Genomic DNA, 18,234 nt, shown 5'->3' on the forward strand with positions numbered 1-18,234 from the left:
AAACCATTAGATGTAAGCAGTCCAATCAGCGCAGCAGCTGCCGCCACCACCACCACCACCACCACCACCACCACCACCACCGCCACCACCACCTCCAGCAGCCCACCCAACCCCACCCCATAACCAGACTTATTTATCGCCTGGGAATCGTTACGGGATGCCGTACTAGACTGACCTTTACATCCACCGGCTGGGTGAATGTCTGTCTGTGTCGTTGGTTTGTGGATTGTGTACACCAGTAGCTGTCTCCTGGAAGGGAAGGTGGTGCTTTGCTTAGCTGGATGGCAGCCAATCAGACAGCATGACAGGCAATGTAGCCATTGACATGATCAGAACCATGGTATAAACATCCAGATGTAGGATAAATGGCAAGTTGACAAGGACAAAGATGGTGCTTGAGGCTAGGGTTTCCCATTAGCGTTTGGTTTTAGGGTAAGGGTTATTGGGTTAGGGGTTGGATTCCTCAATATTTTTTCTCTCTTTTCTCTTGATTTTCTATTTCTCTCTCTTCACTCTTCACGGTTTTCTTATTCACTCCATTATTTCTGTCTTTGTCATTGCTTGAGCATAGCGGTGGGCCCAGAGGCTAAGGTCAGCCTCATGGTAGGTGTGCAAGGATGCTTTTCTTGAAGAAACCTCACGACAGAAACAAACATAATACCAACAAGGAACTGACAAACAGAGGAAAGATCTATGGAAGTACATGGAACACAGGTGAACATAATCATTATTTAACACAGGTGACAACATAACACTAACGACGCAAAGCAAAAGATGTAGTGGGAGGGGTGGTGGCAGGATCATAACAGTACCCCACATCAAGGCTGGGGTGGACCCTGGTCAGGCTCGGAAACAAGGATAGGAACAGGAACAGGGTTAGGAAGGTCAGGAACAGGGCTAGAAAGGTCAGAAACAGGGATAGGAAGGTCAAGAACAGTGCAAGGAAGGCCAGGAACAGGGCTAGGAAGGTCAGGAACAGGGCTAGGAAGGTCAGGAACAGTGCAAGAAAGGCCAGGAACAGGGCTAGGAAGGTCAGGAACAGGGCTAGAAAGGTCAGGAACAGGACTAGGAAGGTCAGGAACAGGACTAGGAAGGTCAGGAACAGGGCTAGGAAGGTCAGGAACAGGGCTAGAAAGGTCAGGAACAGGGCTAGGAAGGTCAGGAACAGGGCTAGGAAGGTCAGGAACATGGAAAAGATCATTGCAAAGGAAGCAATTTCTGGTAGACAAGTTTCTTGACATGAATTTGGACATGTCCCTAGTGTCCCTACTAGAAACCAGTAGTAGAAGTGGTAACTTCGACTACAAGTGGTAACTTGTAGTCATTTTTTGTGATGTTTTAATAATGTCAAGAAGAAAACATAGACATGTATTGTGTGTGTGTGTGTGTGTCTGTGTGTGTGTGTCTGTGTGTGTGTGTGTGTGTGTGTGTGTGTGTGTGTGTGTGTGTGTGTGCGTGTGTGTGTGTGCGTGTGTGTGTGTGTGTGTGTGTGTGTGTGTGTGTGTGTGTGTGTGTGTGTGTGTGTGTGTGTGTGTGTGTTTCTGACATCTCCACTCTGAAGTGGTGAAAGACAGGGACATCTTCACTCTGCTTGAAAGAGGCTTCCGGGGGAGGATTAAAGGGAAGCACACCTGTTCTCTCGCTCTCTGCCCTGCTTGGCCTCCTCTCTCGCTCATCAAAAATCAAGGAGCTTTTGGAACCAATGCTCATTCATCAGGTGTCACCACATACACTGTTGTGTGCGTGACATGTGTGCGTGTCTGTGTGTGTGTGTGTGTGTGTGTGTGTGTGTGTGTTTGGGTGCATGTGCGTAGCTGATCGGTACGTGTGTATTGTCATAACAGCTGACTATGCTGCATACTAGAAATACACACAGTGACTGTAACACTCAACACAACTCACCGACCCCCTGCTCACTGTACCCTACCCCCACATCCCCATTCCTCTAAACCCCAACCTACTGCCAAGCCTACAAACCACACACACACACACACACACACACACACACACACACACACACACACACACACACACACATGCAACAACAACACACACTGGCCAGGTGCCAGCCCCCCCAGAGCCAGACCAAACTCTGGGGCATCTGATAAGTTGTGACTGCTTTGTCTCAGACACGGCGGCCCCACACACCGATGGCCAGATGGATTGTGGATGTCTGTTATCATTCCTCTTCATTCTGTGTGGGATTTCAACCACAGGTAAGAGTTCAAACCTCTCGACTGGGGGGGGGGGGGGGGGCAGCAACAGTGTGTGTAAAGTTTTTCTTTTTTTTTTGTACTGTTGAACCATTATTTATTCAGGACATTTTGTTGAGGTTGAGCACTTCTTTTGCCAGAGAGAACTTGCCAGAGAGAGTGTCGGTTTGAACAGTGACGCAACTCCAGCAATATTTAGACGATGTGAATATATAATCCATCAAACTGTGCAGCTCAACGTGCAGACTTGTCATATGAAGTAAACAATTTATCAAAGCATTTGTTCTAAGTAATATTAACATTAGTTGCAGAGTAATAGCAATGAAGATAATAACAACTCATAAGAAGAAATTGGCATTTTTTCTACTACACTACTACTACTACACTATGAAAAATACAGTGTACACAGAATACACACCCTTGCAACTCACAAATAATTGACGCAGGTGATGTATATTTAGAAATACCTTTTGTTTAATCCTACCTTTTTCCAATTGTCAGACTAGAACCTTAAGCCTATGAGGCATCATGAATACTCACTAATGAGCCATCTCAGCTTTCAGAACATCACCTGAGTCCCCTCTGCAGCGGCCACAGGTTCATTTGTAGGGGCTTCACTGTGTTTCAACTTAAAGTCACCAAAAATGAAACTCTGGTAATATTACTATAATAATTAAAGTCATTTTTGCATAAAAGTAATGGAATCTATAACATTATAAAGACAAGTGTCAACTAAAAACTATGGGTATGATGTGATAAGCAGCAGGTATTCAATGTGGTTCAACCAGCGTATTATCTATAATAAGACTACTATGTGCTCTTGGGGCGATAAATGTCGTATCATTATTTTAAATGACAGCGTTCCCATTCCTTGCTGTCAGTCCTAATGCAGCAGCCCACGCCTCTTCCAGTATCATATTCAATCTCCACCTGAAATAGAAATCATGATCCTATTGTCTAACCCTTGTCTCCAGTCAAAACTGTGTAAATTTAGTCTGTGGTAGGATAATCCGTCGTACAAATCACGTTATATAGGCATGATCGTATGTATCTTTCTTGTGTTTGGTTTATCAGAAACAGACTTTTAAATAAATTAAAAGGCTTCTCAGATTAGCCTTGCAGTACTATCTTAAGTAGAATTGGAATTTCAAGTAAACGTTTCTGTAGAGGTTTTCAGAAATAAATATCCACTTGATGTAAAGCTTTAACAGGCATCACAACAGAACCGTTTTCAGACCTCATTGAACCCATTGACCTCTTTCATCGTAACTCTCAAACTTTGCCCGGCGACAGCATCTGCAGTGAACCTGGAGGACGAGCTCTTCAGGGACCTGATGAAGGGCTACAACAAAAACATTCGGCCCATGGAGCAGAGCGGGGACATCACAAAGGTCTACATCAAGATGACCCTCACCAATCTCATCTCGCTGGTGAGTCCAGTTCACTGTACACCTCTGTGTTTCTGTTTGGCTATGAGAGTAAACGATACTGAATACTGTAGCTGTTGAAGAAAATATCACCATGGGATGTAGTGGCCACAAGGCAATGCTTTGAGCTGAGTTTAGTGACCACATGGAAACCCAGAGTAAATCAATTGAGTGAAATACAAGAGACAACAAATCCAAAAGTGACTGCTTTAGGGAACTCTGTAGTGTATTAAAAGGCCATTCACTCTGCCCTTCTCAGCACTGTTTGTGCGCATGTGTATGGGTGTTCTTTGTAATGTTTGCCAGGAAATCTTTAAGAAAATATATGAAAATAACGAATAAATGCATCTCATCCCCAGAATGAAAAGGAGGAGGCCCTGACCACCAACGTTTGGATAGAAATGGTAATCAACCTGGGCAAAAACGTTAGCCTTCACCTGGTCACTGTCGTATCTGTATTTGGCAGCTTGCTTACCAGCATGACTGCAATATCATATATAGATCCATCTCCTTCATCACAACTTCTGCCAGCTAAATATACTAGTGTAATTATGAAGCACCACACATGGTGAATGAGAGGGAGAGACGAGAGGCCCAGGAGGTAAACAAGAGTGTTCCTCTGTGCAGCAATGGTGTGACTACCGGCTGAGATGGGACCAGGCCCCCAGGTCTGCCCTTTACGGGGACATCACCCACGAGCTCCGCATCCCCTCCAAGAGGATATGGCTGCCTGACGTCATCCTGGAGAACAAGTGAGTGGGCAACACAGTGGGATTTAGGAGCACTTTAACCATGGTCCTGAGTCATATATATGGATGACTTAGGACCATGTTAACCATGGTCACAGAGAACATGGCTCCTTGTGGAGTCCTGCGTTGCTTGATTGGTAGAGTTGTTACTGCCAGGGGTGAAGGGATTAATTGCCCACTGGGGTCAGCTCTGCTTAGAATGTTTGCATTACGCTCACTGTATCGGTGTTGTGGATAAATGTGTGTTACCAACTGTGTGTCCGTGGGCGTGTTTGCAGTCACGCACATTAGCTTGTCGTTCTAAATGTAGCTGACACTTCTTCGAGCTGATTCGCTGACCCAGGCTGCATCCATCCGGAGCTGTGGGGATTGTCGGTTGTCGATTGTTATCACCGTTTCACAAACACAACTAAACCATTCGTTTTACTGTACTGTGTTTCTTTCCCCATGTGCAGTGTGGATGGACAGTTTGAAGTTGCACTTTACTGCAACGCGTTGGTTTCCCCCAACGGCTGTGTGTACTGGTTACCTCCGGCCATCTACCGCAGCGCCTGCCCCATCGTCGTCAACTATTTCCCCTTCGACTGGCAGAACTGCTCCATGGTCTTCCGGTAGGTGGGGGCCTGTCCACGGGTGCTCGTTGTGTAAAAAGACAATCGTATTATCTCTTTAAATAAATAATTTCTAATTCCCAAGCTCTGTTCTTTGACATGTAGATAAAACTCCCCAAATGCTAGTCTGATCTATTCTTTACAATGTAGAAAGGTATACAAATGTGTTGAAAAGCAAATACTCTGTAATCAAACACACACACACACACATTCCTGGTGGTTATTAGGCTTTCTTGTGAAAGAAAAAGGCATCTTGATTGTGGCATTAGCTGGTGTTTTGCTTTGATGATCGCACACATCAGATTGTGGCTAAGATGGCCGCCTTCTTCCTTCTCTCAGCTCCGAGACATACAGTGCCAATGAAGTAGAACTTTATCTCAAAGAGGAAGACAACCACACGTTAGAATGGGTGGATATTGACCCAGAGGCCTTTACAGGTACAACAGCAATCAATATATCATAATTGAGATGTATTTTTCTTAACCCACAAGCCATTGCAACGTTAAGGGTTAACAATGTGTTGACAGAGAACGGAGAGTGGGCGATCAAACACAGACCAGCCAAGAGGCTGATCAACCCGCTGTACACAAAGGATGACCTGGAGTACCAGGAGGTGGTCTTCTTCCTCATCATCCAGAGGAAGCCCCTGTTCTACATCATCAACATCATCGCTCCCTGCGTGCTCTTCTCCTCCCTTGGCCTGCTGGTCTTCTTCCTGCCTGCTAAAGGTGACTTCTGTCCCTTGCCTTTCCATCCATCCCTCCTCTACCTGGGCTTCACCACGTCTCATTAATCTGTCCTCTTGTCCGTCTCGGGCAGCCGGTGGCCAAAAATGTACAATGTCCATCACCACTCTGCTGGGACAGACTGTGTTCCTCTTCCTCATCGCCAAGAAGGTTCCAGAGACCTCCAAGGCCGTACCCCTGATTGGAAAGTAAGCTCAAGCTTCAAATTCGTTTTTTGGGAAGAAATGTCAGTTTACTTTGTTGATATAACCACCTGCTACACTTTTAATGGATACAGTAGGTGGTCCATGCCCTGAAGTGATGTTGTAGTTGGGTGTTGTTTGGCTGTTGTTGGCAGGTACCTCATGTTTGTGATATCCTTCACCACCATGGTTGTGATGAACTGTGTGGTGGTCCTCAACGTGTCCCTGAGAACCCCCAACACCCATAAGATGAGCGACAGAGTGCGGAAGGTGAGACTACCCTACAAACTCCTTCGTAGCACTCAAATAAAGCAGCGCTATATCGATCAGCACTGCCTTACCCTTTGACAACAAGACCCCCCCGGTGTGCCCCTCCCCTCGACAGATCTTCCTCAACATCCTGCCGCGTCTGCTGAGGATGCAGATGAAGCCCTGGATGCCCGACGGGGGGGATGCGGTCGGCGACTGGGCGGGCGGTAAGGAACCCCGTCCGGCGGGGAATGGCGCTGACCGGCTCCCCTGCCACCACCAGCGCCGCCGCAGCTCCATGGGGCTGATGGTGAAGGCGGAGGAGTACGTCCTGAAGACCGCCCGCACAGAGCTGATGTTCTCCAGGCTCCGGGAGCGGCAGGGCCTCATAAGGACCGTCTTTGAGAAGCTGTGTGAGTGTTTGCTATCGGTCCGAAGTGATCGCTGGCGCGGAATGCAGAACACAATTGACACGGAATCGCTCTGTTCTGAACCTGTTGAATTCAGCGCGCACTTGGCGAAACATTGAAAAGCGCCGTCTCTGGATATTGTGAACTACCTCTAATGAAATCGAAAAAGATTGTTTGCTAATTCTCATAGCTAAACCAATTTGTAGACACTGAAACTTTAATTTTCATTTTGTGCTCCGATATTGATTATATATTTTTCTCTTTGTGCTATATGACTTAATGTAGATGTGGATACAGTGTCAGCCATGGATTTCAAACGGTGATGTTTTCCCTGGCGTGTCTCTAACCCTGCTGCCTCGTCCGTGTATCCAGATGGCGATCTGGAAGATGTCAACGCAGAGAAGCTTGAGAACAGCCTGGCTACGATCTCTCCTGAGCTGAAGCAGTGTGTGGCCTCCTGCAAACACATTGCAGAGACCGCTCAGGGCCAGAAACGCTTCCAGAATGTGAGTGCCACAGCTTATAGCACGTTTCCTGAGATAACATGGGAAGTGCACCAATCCCAGATAGGACATTGGCCTGTCGTTCACAGCTTTAAGTCCAGGACACAGTAAAAGGAATTAAATAGAAAAGCAAGAGGAATTACAAAAGAAGATATGGAAAATGTACCTACTACTGGTACATTTTGTTTGTCATTTAGTAAATGCATTTGCATTTACTAGAAATGTAAATGCAATGATTGATAGATATTGGATATTCTTTGGGAGAGACAGAGACTGTAGTTGGTACACTGGGTGCTACATTGGGGGCTACATTGGTTGCTAATGACTCATCGATTTGTTCCTCATTCAGGAGAACGAAGAGTGGTTCCTGCTCGCCAGGGTGATTGACAGGGTGTGTTTCATCGTCATGGCGCTGGTATTCTCTATCGGAACTGTTGGGATTTTTCTCATGGGGCATTTCAACCAGCCCCCCTCCATGCCCTTCCCCGGGGATCCCAGGAGGTTCCTGCCGCCCCTGGGCAACATGACGGGGGTTGGGACGGGAGCAGAGGGCTGATCCATGGAGGCTGTCCTACACTCCCCGGAGGTCTTCACCCATTCATCAGCAGTGACAAATCTGCTTGGATGATTTCCCTTTCGGACGCCTACGCAGAGAGTTGAGAGAACGACCGAGATGCACAGATGATTGTAATGCCATTTGGCTGAGTTGTATTTTGTCTGTTCAGCGGCTCTTCAGACTGACTCTAAGTGAGCCAAATGGCCGGTTCCTTGTTGACCAAGGGATTCACTGGACGAGTTGGAATGATATGGACAAGCTCACCGCTACACACTAGCATCAGCTGTATCTGATGTTTGGTGTTACTTAAACTAATGCTTTCATAATAAACAAGCTTTTATAAAAATACAACAATCCCCTTTTCCTTCTAGGAGTATGTTACTCCACCCCCACCTTCATGTTGAGCAGTTTTTTTTGCCAACTTCTAGACAGAGTTGACAAGAGATGTCTTAATGTTTTGGATTTAACAAATAAAGATGATATTGTTATATCGGTCCCCCAGTCCCTTTATGATGAGCTTGGATATTTTAATATCTCTATGTAATGTCAGCATCCTTTCTTTGAGGGGGAGAATGGAGACTACCAGCACCAAAGTCCCCCTAAAAACACACAGTGACTCTTTGGCCTCCACTTCTGGAACCAGGATTTTAATTACATGGTTGAGTGGTCCCTCGGTGCCCCAACAAAAGACACATCCGGGTGTACCCACACACACACACACACACACACACACACACACACACACACACAAACCCACACACATGTGTGCACACACAGACACAAACATACACACACCAACACACGCACGCAGGCGCATACAAATACACACACACACACACACACACACACACACACACACAAAGCCAAACGTTACTATGTGAACACACACACAAACATATTGAAGCCCAGATAGGGTTGAGCTGATCCCGTCTGGTAGTAAAGACACACGGAGGCTGCTCTGTGTGTCCTGACCACCTTCAGAGCATCCAGGTTATCTATACTGCAAGCTGTAGACCACACAGGGTAAGGGATCAGCTTATTTTTTCATTATTCTGTCTTAACGTGTTGTACTTATTATCAATTATTGGGTTTTAGAAATCAAATTGTGTGCAATATGGGGCATATTTAGTAATATTTACTTTTAGAATTAGCACCTCTTTGTCACCTCATTAGAAATTGCTGCAATCAGAAATTGAATGGAAAACATTTTCTTAACATCAAGATTGGGAAAGCACTAATGAGAGCTGAACATTATGAGAAGTGAAGATTATGTTCTTTTGTGTTGTGTTTTTTTTCACTTTTCTATGATGGCGCCAATCTAAATGGATTGGTAGTTATTTGGGTCACACCACATATATACACAATGTAAAATTCAACCGGTCACTTATAATGAATACAATTCTTTTGTTTTGACTTTTCCAATTGAATATGCACCTCCACAAGGGGTGTCAAACCCACAGTGATGTCTGCAGTGACTACGCAGCCCCTCCCCTATGGCGGCCTGGAGAGAGAGAAGCACATTGAGACATTCTTAAGGACGCTCAATGGTCAGAGCAGGCCCGTCCGTAATCCTCACGGCTCGCCTAAAGCCCCGCCCCGCCAAGAGCCCCCTGACTGGGTGTCAGAGGAGGTCCTTTCAGGGCTGGCTCCTGGGAGACCCTGGGAGAACGGCATTGGCCTTCAGCAGAGGAACAGACTGAGTGAAGAAGAGGAAGATGGTCTTCAGCTAGACCCTATGGCTGCCTTGGAGTCAGCAAGCCAACTGCATGTCACAGCTGGGCCTGACCTGCAAGGTAAGCAAAAGTCTGCATGCGTGTGTTTTGTGTGCATTGCTTTGGATTTGTGCAAGAAGTGATCTCTTCGTTGTAACTCTTCATCGCGTCACTTAACACGTCCCTCCCCCCAATGCCCACACATACACATGCACGTCTGCAGGTCCACACTGTGTTCCCAGAAGGATCTACAGCATTTCCACCGGGGGAAGCAGCGAGCAACTGTTTGTGACTGTAGAAGGTGGTTCAGAACTTGTTATCTAACGTTTATAAAAAAAAATAACACACCTATTTGTACACCTAAAACCTACACATATTTGTGAATGTATCCATTACTCTATCAGCTATATCCCTCCTCTGCTATAACTTTTTCTGATCTTCTGAACTTTTCTGAACTTTTTCCAACAGAGAGTTCTTGTATGTGCCTTCAGTGTTGTGGTCCAGCTCGTTCCTGCTCCCTGCAAGGTTTCGACCGCCAGGGCCAACGGGTCTTTTATTTTGAAAGGCCCCTCAGGGTGGATGCCTGCTGCCTAGGCTGCTGCCTTATGGAAATGAGGGCCTACTCCCATCAGGACCTCCTCCTTGGCACCGTACGACAGAGGTAGAGGACCAACAATCCAACAAGATGAATGTTGGTAGCTCCAAGGCCAGGCTGCTTAAACGTATATGACACCACCCAGACACTGTTCCCCACAACAACTATGAGATGAACTCCGCTCCGGTAATCTTCAGATCATCTGCTCTCAGACACAGTTATTTTCCATTCAATTTGGGATACTCGACCAAGCCTTCACACGGTCTCCATGGTTACCCAGGCAGCCCACCACCGTGGTAAGCAAGGCCCAGTACTGTAAATAGCAGCAAGGGAGGGAGGTATTTCCTATTCCAGCTGGCCAGAATGCAGTCTCTAAACTGGGCGGGGGTTACTCACTAAACAGCTGTCTTTATGGAGCCAAACACAGTCGCCTTCTGTTGACCAGCCAAGGAAAGAGGGTTGGAGAGATGGTTGTGCACTTTATTTTGTATAAGAATACCTCAAGGAGGCTGTTAACATATTTGAGTCCACTTATCGTACAAGTGTTGTTTCCCGTACTGATACCAAAATAACCCATGGTCCAGTTACTCTGCCCTGACTGGAAGAGGTATCCCTCACCACAGATCCAACTGGAGGGATTATATTCCCCCCCCCCCCCCCCCGGTTCGTTGTGAATGAAGCATGTTCCCGGACGACCCTTTACTAATGCCAAGTAAACATAGGGTTTTATTCCTGTTGAAGCACTTCACAGGGGATCAGCCGACATAATGGAGCATGTCAACGTGTGTACAACAGCTGTCATCGTGTTTCAGGTGGTTTCGTGTGGGAAGGAAGGGTGTGTGGTGTTAATTAATGGGTTTGCCGGGTTGTGCGTGTGTGTGTGTCAGGTGGAGTATGTTTACCCCTCTGCTAGAGGTGTGCGACTCAGAGGGAACTCCTACCGCCAGGATCCTAGGCCCCTGTTGGCCCTCACGCTGCGCTGCCACCCAGGAGTTCCAGGCAAGGCCTTTACCACTAATCCCATCAATTACAATTGTATATTTAGTGGATGCTTCGATCCATCCTAGTATGATTAAAATATCCAATTTCTGAAAGATCCAGTCGATAAATCTAAATTGTCTAAATTGACTGACTTTACAGCGATATTTGATGAGAGCAATCTTCCTAACCGATTCATGTTGTACCATTACCTCAAATCAAACCCCAGGCAGTCTCATTGATGGGGGAGAGAATTGGCACAATATGGAAGAAATGGCCGGGCTTCAACAATGAGTTTAACATGGACCACGAGTACTTTGGGCTGGAGAGTGAGTTGCAAAACCGAAGAGAGCCTAACATTGATTTTCCCCCCCCAGGCTGCTTTTATGTTAGAGCCCTTACTTGTCGACATTGCATTTCCAAAAGCCCCTCATATTAAATTGATTTCCACCCCACAGTGCTGCAGAATATGGACCCGTCTACCAAAATGCTCCTGCTAGCCGCCACCTTCTTATTGGTAAGCTCTGCAAAATGATGAAATCCCTGGAAATCAATTGCTGACTTCAATGTGCCGCAATATAACTACTTGTATACCGATTTGTTGACAGTGCACAGTGACTGAGTGCTCCAACATTTTCAGAATTACATGTTCTTCGAGATGAGTTGACCGGAGATTCGGCCATCTATTGCTTCACCACTAAAGCAACATCTGACTGTTGGTGCTGAAGGAGCCAAGACGTCAGCCAAATAAGAGTCTTCACTGCAACCACTTGAAAAAACCCGTTAGGAGAAAGAATCACAATAGCCAAAGAGGTTATAGCAGCAGATGCATATTTGACATTTATTGCTATAATCCATCAGGTGTACATCAGACAACACGTTTCCTCTTTTGTTTTTGACACACACCCGATCCGAGCACCACGTATCCAATCCTAGGCAGCATTACAGTTTAACTCACAAAGCAAACTCCGAAATTCTGTAAAAACAAATTAAAGATCCAGAGGGATTGGTGGAAAAACTGTAATGGGGGTGGAGGAGTCCCAAGCCCCTGCTCCTAGTTTCAAATCCTCAGTACAAAATGACAACCATGGGAGGGGTCTAGTGGGATCAGTCCACCGGTAGGGCATCTGTACATCCATCCTGTGCGTAGGAAAGGACGGCACAGCGGGGCCCCCCGGCTCCGCGGACTCTTGAGCCACACAGAAGGTAGGAGGTTATGAGAACCTGGTCAGCGCGCGCGGGCCCCAGGTCAGGCACAGTGATATAGGCAGCTTTGACAGTCCTTTCCATAGACGCCTACGACACAGAACCTTCCCGACTCTCTGCCAGACTCGTTTGTCTTTTTTTAAGGTCTTACTCATCCTTTGGGATTCATCGTCCGGGGGTTAAGTCGGACAAGAAAAAGAAACTTAGTTTCTGATTCCAAAAGGGCGAATCTCTTAAGTGGTCAGTTGTTTTTTCTTTTTTACAAATATATTTTTGTAGACAAATAATATTTCTAGTTCAAATAACCAGATGTTCCATAGTTAAAATAAAGTACTATAATAAAATAACACCTGCGATCTGTTTTTTCTCAGATTGCTAATAAAACTGTCTCTGTAATTTACTTAAATTTTGACAAAGGGTACGTGTGATTGTGTTACACAATAAAACCGTATCGGTTTTACATCACTTATCAGCTTATCTTGTATACATAGAAACCCTAGTCAAGTACTCTTCTTTTGTTGGCCAGCTCAACAAACGTCTGTCCCACAGGCTCCCTCTAGTGGTGAGCAAGGGCAGTTGCACTACGCATTTCTTTAAATAAAAGACACACACACACACACACACACACACACACACACACACACACACACACACACACACACACACACACACACACACACACACACACACACACACACGGCTGAAACTAAGAACGGACTTCTCTCTCGAACGGACAGCTCAGATCCATGTTCTCTTAAATGCATTTTTTTTTTGGTTCAGTTCCAATAGTTTATGATCCATGGCGAGACAAAGCGGGTTGGGCTACTTGTCCTTTTAGTCACTCCGTCTCCATGTTAAAACTCTGCTTGGTTGCAGCAGGTGTCCATCCCTGGACTCCTTCTTCCCCCAAGTCGTCATCCAATCACATCTACACAGCAGAGGAAACAGACACACACATTACGGCTGCTGCCACGCCTCAACTTCATTGAGGTTTTGATATTCTTATTCCATTGTCCGTTTGTTTTGTAGCACAACTCATTGATTTGATTAGTTAGAAATAATGCGTTCCTTCAATACGACATCAAGTCGTTGTAATGTTCATGTCAGTCAACGCCTAGCTATTAAAAAAAACACAGCAGCGCTACACCAGGCGTGAACACCTGAGACAAAGCATACAGGCTCTGTTCTGGAAGGGGGGCAGAAGAGGCGGCTTGTCAGCGTCCAATTATCCTTAAATGGATTGAAAAATAACTAACTATATAGTTATATAGCAGAAGCTTTATCCAGCTAAAAGGGACAGTGAAAACATTGGGGGGCAGGGAGGGGGGCGGATGTCTCTAGGTGGACTGCAGACATTGGGGATCAAACAGAGTACCGTTCGGTTTGGAAACAAAGATTAATATGCTTCTTACCGTCGGCACTGGGGGTGGGGTTGGTGGGCGGAGTGGCTTCAGCGACCTCCGCTAGCAGTCACCAGACCATGGAAGTCTACCCAGGCTCTGGAAGCAGAAACAGAGGCAGTAACACCCAACCTTGACCTCAGATCAGCTACCACGGTTTTTCCTACAGTCACCATTCTTTGGCAGTCAACAAAATGATTTAATCAGTCCACCAAAGACCAATCTGTCCAGCCTGGTGGGTTAATTGAAAAGGCATAAATACCATCATCTCTGAATTAAAGGATTTTGGGTGTAAACCATAACCCTTTTTGCCAGTGGATGCACATTGTAGACCTGCTAAAAGACAACCGGTGCAAAACATCTCAAAACCTAAAGTATGGCCTAGCATACTTAGCCATATCTTAAAAAGCATTAAGACTAGAGTTTGTTTTTTAGACCGTATGTCTCACAAAATAATTGCAAAACAGACAAACTCAATCAAATCTTCAAAATATAAAACCTACCAACAAAAAAAGCAGTTGCAAACAAAACGTTGCTGTTAATGCAAACTAACCATACAAGGATTCTGAGTTCTGTGCCTGTACTCCGTTGTGACGCAGATGAGCAAATCCCAGATTACTCTGTTAGTGTGTGGATCAGGACACTAGTTTAGTTATTTTCACCAAAGGACATAACAAGGGAGACTGGATGGATAATGTTATAGTTTCATTAAAAAAAGAAAAGAAAATGAACACGTAGAATCTACATAATGATTATTATTTTGTAACTGCTCATGCAATGAAACCATAATCAAGAATGATTGTCTTCTGCCATCAATGTGTTTGCCTTTCAATCGGAAATGAATGCTCACACTAGGCAAAATACACTGTCAGAAATGGTCCAACTCAATTTAATAATCTGTGTGTCTGGTGGCTTGAACCAATATCTGTTTTAACTAAATACCCGGTTTAGTTTATGGACAGAAAACAGTTGTTTAATGTAATGTTTAATTTGATATGTGTGTGTGCAAGCAGAATACAATCAGTGATATTAGACAAGACTCAAAGTGCAATGTTCACACAGACAGCTTCTCAGACCGCTTCTCCTGTCAGGGGGCAGGAGAAACCAGCGCCATGGCAAGGAAGGATAAATGAAACATTATAATGGACAGACACGACGTGAAGAACGGACAGAAGAAGGAAGAGAGGGTGGGGGGAGGGACCGGGGAGCGCATGGACAGCTTTCATTTCTGCTATTTTAAAATGGTCTTATGTAAAAGCTTAAAAAAGGACCTTTGATTTTTAAAACACGCACACGCGCCCACTAGGAGCCATCAGAAATGAATGAATAATGGCTTTTATAAATAGACAGATAATTCAAGTGTTAAGCAATTTGGGGCTCAAGTCCTTCCATTGTTGCAACACGATTTTTATTGTTTACCAGGTTTTTTTTGTTTGGCTTTCATTAACTCAGGAACAATAGATAGTTTTGTTTATCAATTTATCATAATTACTGTCATGCGTAGTCACCCCCAAAAGCCCATTCTGAGCCTGAAAAACCCTGCCTACCATTTGGTATATAGTCACTAGTATATAGCCTCCACTTCTGCGTATATAGTCAAGCGACATGCAGTTCATTTTGTTATGCCATTAAGGAGCAGGGAGGGCTTAAGGGCCTCTTGCTCAAGCATGGTGAAGCTGTGGACATGAGGGGAATCAAACCCAGAACCTTTCAAGTTGGGGCTGACTCAACCTAGCCACTACCCTACCCTCCCCCCAGATAGTGTCCAAAATAAAGACAAATCATACGAAGAAATAAAAAGAAAAGTGACTCATCAAATACATCAACGGCGATCTAGATCAAGGTAGTAGTAATTAAAGGGGGAGACATACATACTTGATGCTGTCTGTGTGCGTCTTGTACTCCATGATGGTGTTGGGGGGCAGGTTCAGCACCCTGCGGAGGGTGTCTCGGATGCGGCCCGAGGTGGCCTGGTCGCTGGCCGTCTTGTTCCAGATGGAGATGATGTCCTCCTGGAGGGGAAATACACCAGACCGTGACACCCCGCGCGTAACCACAACTCTGTCCTCCTTCCGCAACCTGAACAGACACCTGCAGCCGTGACCCAATGGACATTCTCTCTTGACGCTGCGTTGTCTGCATCTAAAATGTACGGCAACATGATTTTACAGCCGAGCCTTAATTCGATATATGATATACGTTTTATCGATAAACATTTAGTATGAGTATTTTGTGCAATACCTTTTACAATCTTTAAAAAATTCTTTAAAATATTTGTAGATAATTACATATATTTTTTGGCATAGACCTACTTATATTTTTGGTCATTGAACGGTGAGGTTTTTCCTTTATAGATAAATCAATACCCATTCCAATACAGATTGCACAGATCCGTTGCGCCACCACAACACATGCGTGTGTCTCAGTATGTGTGTGTGTTGTGTACCTGGAAGCGCACGGACACAACAGCCCCACAGATCTCCTCCCCCACCATGAACTGCTCCCCCAGCATGGCCAGGATCAGGTTCTCCCAGCAGCGTGACGCCAGGCCCTTCCTCAGCCGGATGATCCACTTCCCTCCCATCTTGTTGGCATCGTCCTACACACACACACACACACACACACCCAATGTTGACTTGGACTATTTCCCACCATGGTGTGGACACTGGGATACGATCAACCGGTTACACAAACAACCCACTGCGTCCGCTTTAAATGTACCCCTCAGAAGTCTGGGACCTTTCAACAAACTCAATGGACCAACGCAGTTGAGCTAGTGCGAGCCAGACTGCAGCTGGCTGATGTCCATTCATGAAGCGACATCTGCTATACAAGCAATATGTTTACATGTGAATGGATTAGCATTGTTCGCATAGCGTGGTTAGCTCGCTACATACAGGACAGTACCCACCTCCCACATGGGCTTGATGCCCTCCTTAAACAGGTGGAAGTCACTGTGTCCCGTGAGGTCTCCTGGGCGGATCATGTGGCTATAGAACCTCCAAAACTGCTCCACCTGTGGCAACAACACAGAAGTTGTTGCAGGGCTTCAGACAGGAGGGTGGACCACCTTTACGACTTTTAGATAATTGTATAGCACCTTTTAATAGCACTGCTTTTTTAAAGTGCTTTAAAAGACAAACATTTTCATGTTTGATTGATATTCAACTATACAAGAACAATTGTATGGGAGTAAAACGACGAATACCAAGAAACAAGTAAATTAACACATTGAGAAGCCCAAAATAGGACAAATCATGAATACAATTAAGTCAACGTTGTCCCGATATCGTACTTTGTCAATGTACAGCTGGCATATAGTTTATTCTTAGCAACCTCGGGGAGAAAATGTCTCTCAGCTCAATCTTCTTCAAACTACATATAGTGTATGTATGAGATGCACGCCAGAAGCCTCCAGGGGCAGACCGACCGAGGCAAAACCGCCGATCTGTTTGATGTTCTGCTCGTAGCTCTGGGTGCTGGCTGGCCTCCCTGGGGTGCGTCTTGAATACCAGAAGGTGTAGTTGTACTGAAGGGGATGCTCTCCGGGCCCTGGTACCACCATCTAAGACAACAGAGGGGGACACTGGCGATATAGGAAGGCCACAGCAGGCCACTGGTTATGGGCCAGTGTTGCTGTCGGACTCTCTCACTCACTTTTTTCTTGGCATTGTTCTGTTCCTTGTCTTCGTCTTCATTTTTTTCCTTCTCACAGTTTTTCGGTGAGCCTTGGTCCTGGTCGTGGTCTCCACTATCGTCATCTTTAAGACTGCAGTTTAACAACAATGACAAAGGATTGTGATAGTAAATTAACCACCAAAAAGTACATGAAAATTCACATTTAAACCTTTTAGCACTGCTTGCGTCAATAATAATAAAAACACAAACATGTCAAATGGTGAGCTGTTAATAACGCAGGGCAGCAAGTTAAAGCCTAATACACCTTTCATGTTATTCACTATTTACCCAGTTTTACCCGGCAACGCTTACGTGTACCTAAATACTCCCAGGCTGTTGGGACAGACAGACAACATGACCCTAAAAAGCTATTGCGATACTCTCAGGCTGGTGATATATGGCACCTACGGAGCTGCCCGTGTTCGCGTTTCATAGCGGCTGGGAGCTTGTTTTTAGCCGACAACGCTTCCATCTGTCCCCCCTTCCCAACAACGACAAGCCGAGGATGCAGAAGCGGCCCACGGGGCCTGGACGTTTTCGCCTATCTTAAGATAAAGAACCCCGCTTGTAGAATGCATATGCATTAGCTATTTTGCACTCTTTATTATTTCCATTTACGAGAAATGTATTGATTTTACTGTTGAACATGCACTCGTATGTTAAGCGCCTTGCCCATGCAAGACTTTTAAAACCGACACACCTCTTTATAAACGCAACACATAAACATTGAAGTACGCTGCCTGGCACATTTACTCTCGCCACTGTGCACACATTCTCAGTCTAATATTGGACACAAAACTTCGATTACTTACGCGTCAAATTTATTGTTCATTATTCTGTGGAGTGGAGCCTTTGGGTGTCCGTCCACAACCTCCTGAATTCCGCAGGAACGGCGGCGCGCACAATAAACGTGTGGACGCGCACTCAACGGCTTGGCTTTTTGTCATGCCGATCATGACAGCTAGGGAGTTTCACAAAGTTTTGCGCATCCGTTTTTGTAAGATACGTAGAAACAGATA

General features: G+C 45.4%; 3 protein-coding genes across 5 annotated transcripts; 2 read left to right on the plus strand and 1 right to left on the minus strand.

Moving 5' to 3' along the window:
* Positions 1-2,158: 2,158 nt before the first annotated feature.
* On the plus strand, positions 2,159-7,646 carry chrng (cholinergic receptor, nicotinic, gamma; the record flags this gene model as incomplete). Its single annotated transcript, XM_079750206.1, has 12 exons — positions 2,159-2,216; positions 3,507-3,643; positions 4,000-4,044; positions 4,268-4,392; positions 4,845-5,000; positions 5,340-5,437; positions 5,528-5,728; positions 5,820-5,934; positions 6,084-6,198; positions 6,314-6,590; positions 6,960-7,093; positions 7,440-7,646. 12 exons carry the CDS (start codon positions 2,159-2,161, stop codon positions 7,644-7,646), a joined length of 1,668 nt encoding a protein of 555 aa, XP_079606332.1.
* A 1,462-nt stretch (positions 7,647-9,108) lies between these two features.
* Positions 9,109-11,598, plus strand: LOC307085768 (phospholipid scramblase family member 5; the record flags this gene model as incomplete). Its single annotated transcript, XM_079750629.1, has 7 exons — positions 9,109-9,439; positions 9,582-9,659; positions 9,827-10,019; positions 10,841-10,952; positions 11,161-11,260; positions 11,390-11,448; positions 11,572-11,598. The coding sequence occupies 7 exons, from the start codon at positions 9,109-9,111 to the stop codon at positions 11,596-11,598; spliced, it is 900 nt and encodes a 299-aa protein (XP_079606755.1).
* Positions 11,599-11,745: 147 nt separating this feature from the next.
* On the minus strand, positions 11,746-18,134 carry eif4e2 (eukaryotic translation initiation factor 4E family member 2). Of its 3 annotated transcripts, none has more exons than XR_013812423.1 (8): positions 18,028-18,134; positions 17,195-17,306; positions 16,968-17,102; positions 16,449-16,553; positions 15,984-16,136; positions 15,409-15,549; positions 13,550-13,636; positions 11,746-13,065 (listed from the first exon to the last, which is right to left on the minus strand). XR_013812423.1 is itself a non-coding variant. In XM_079751323.1 (8 exons), the coding sequence occupies exons 1-7, from the start codon at positions 18,045-18,047 to the stop codon at positions 13,588-13,590; spliced, it is 711 nt and encodes a 236-aa protein (XP_079607449.1). In that variant the 5' UTR covers positions 18,048-18,134; the 3' UTR covers positions 11,746-13,065; positions 13,550-13,587. The 3 variants fall into 3 exon arrangements, 2 of the variants coding, with proteins under 2 accessions (XP_079607449.1, XP_079607448.1); XM_079751323.1 differs by having other exon boundaries at positions 15,413-15,549; XM_079751322.1 differs by having other exon boundaries at positions 13,550-13,714; positions 15,413-15,549.
* Between the last annotated feature and the right edge of the window lie 100 nt (positions 18,135-18,234).

This window comes from Pollachius pollachius, assembly GCF_949987615.1.
Source record: "Pollachius pollachius genome assembly, chromosome: 14".
Classification (NCBI taxonomy): domain Eukaryota; kingdom Metazoa; phylum Chordata; class Actinopteri; order Gadiformes; family Gadidae; genus Pollachius; species Pollachius pollachius.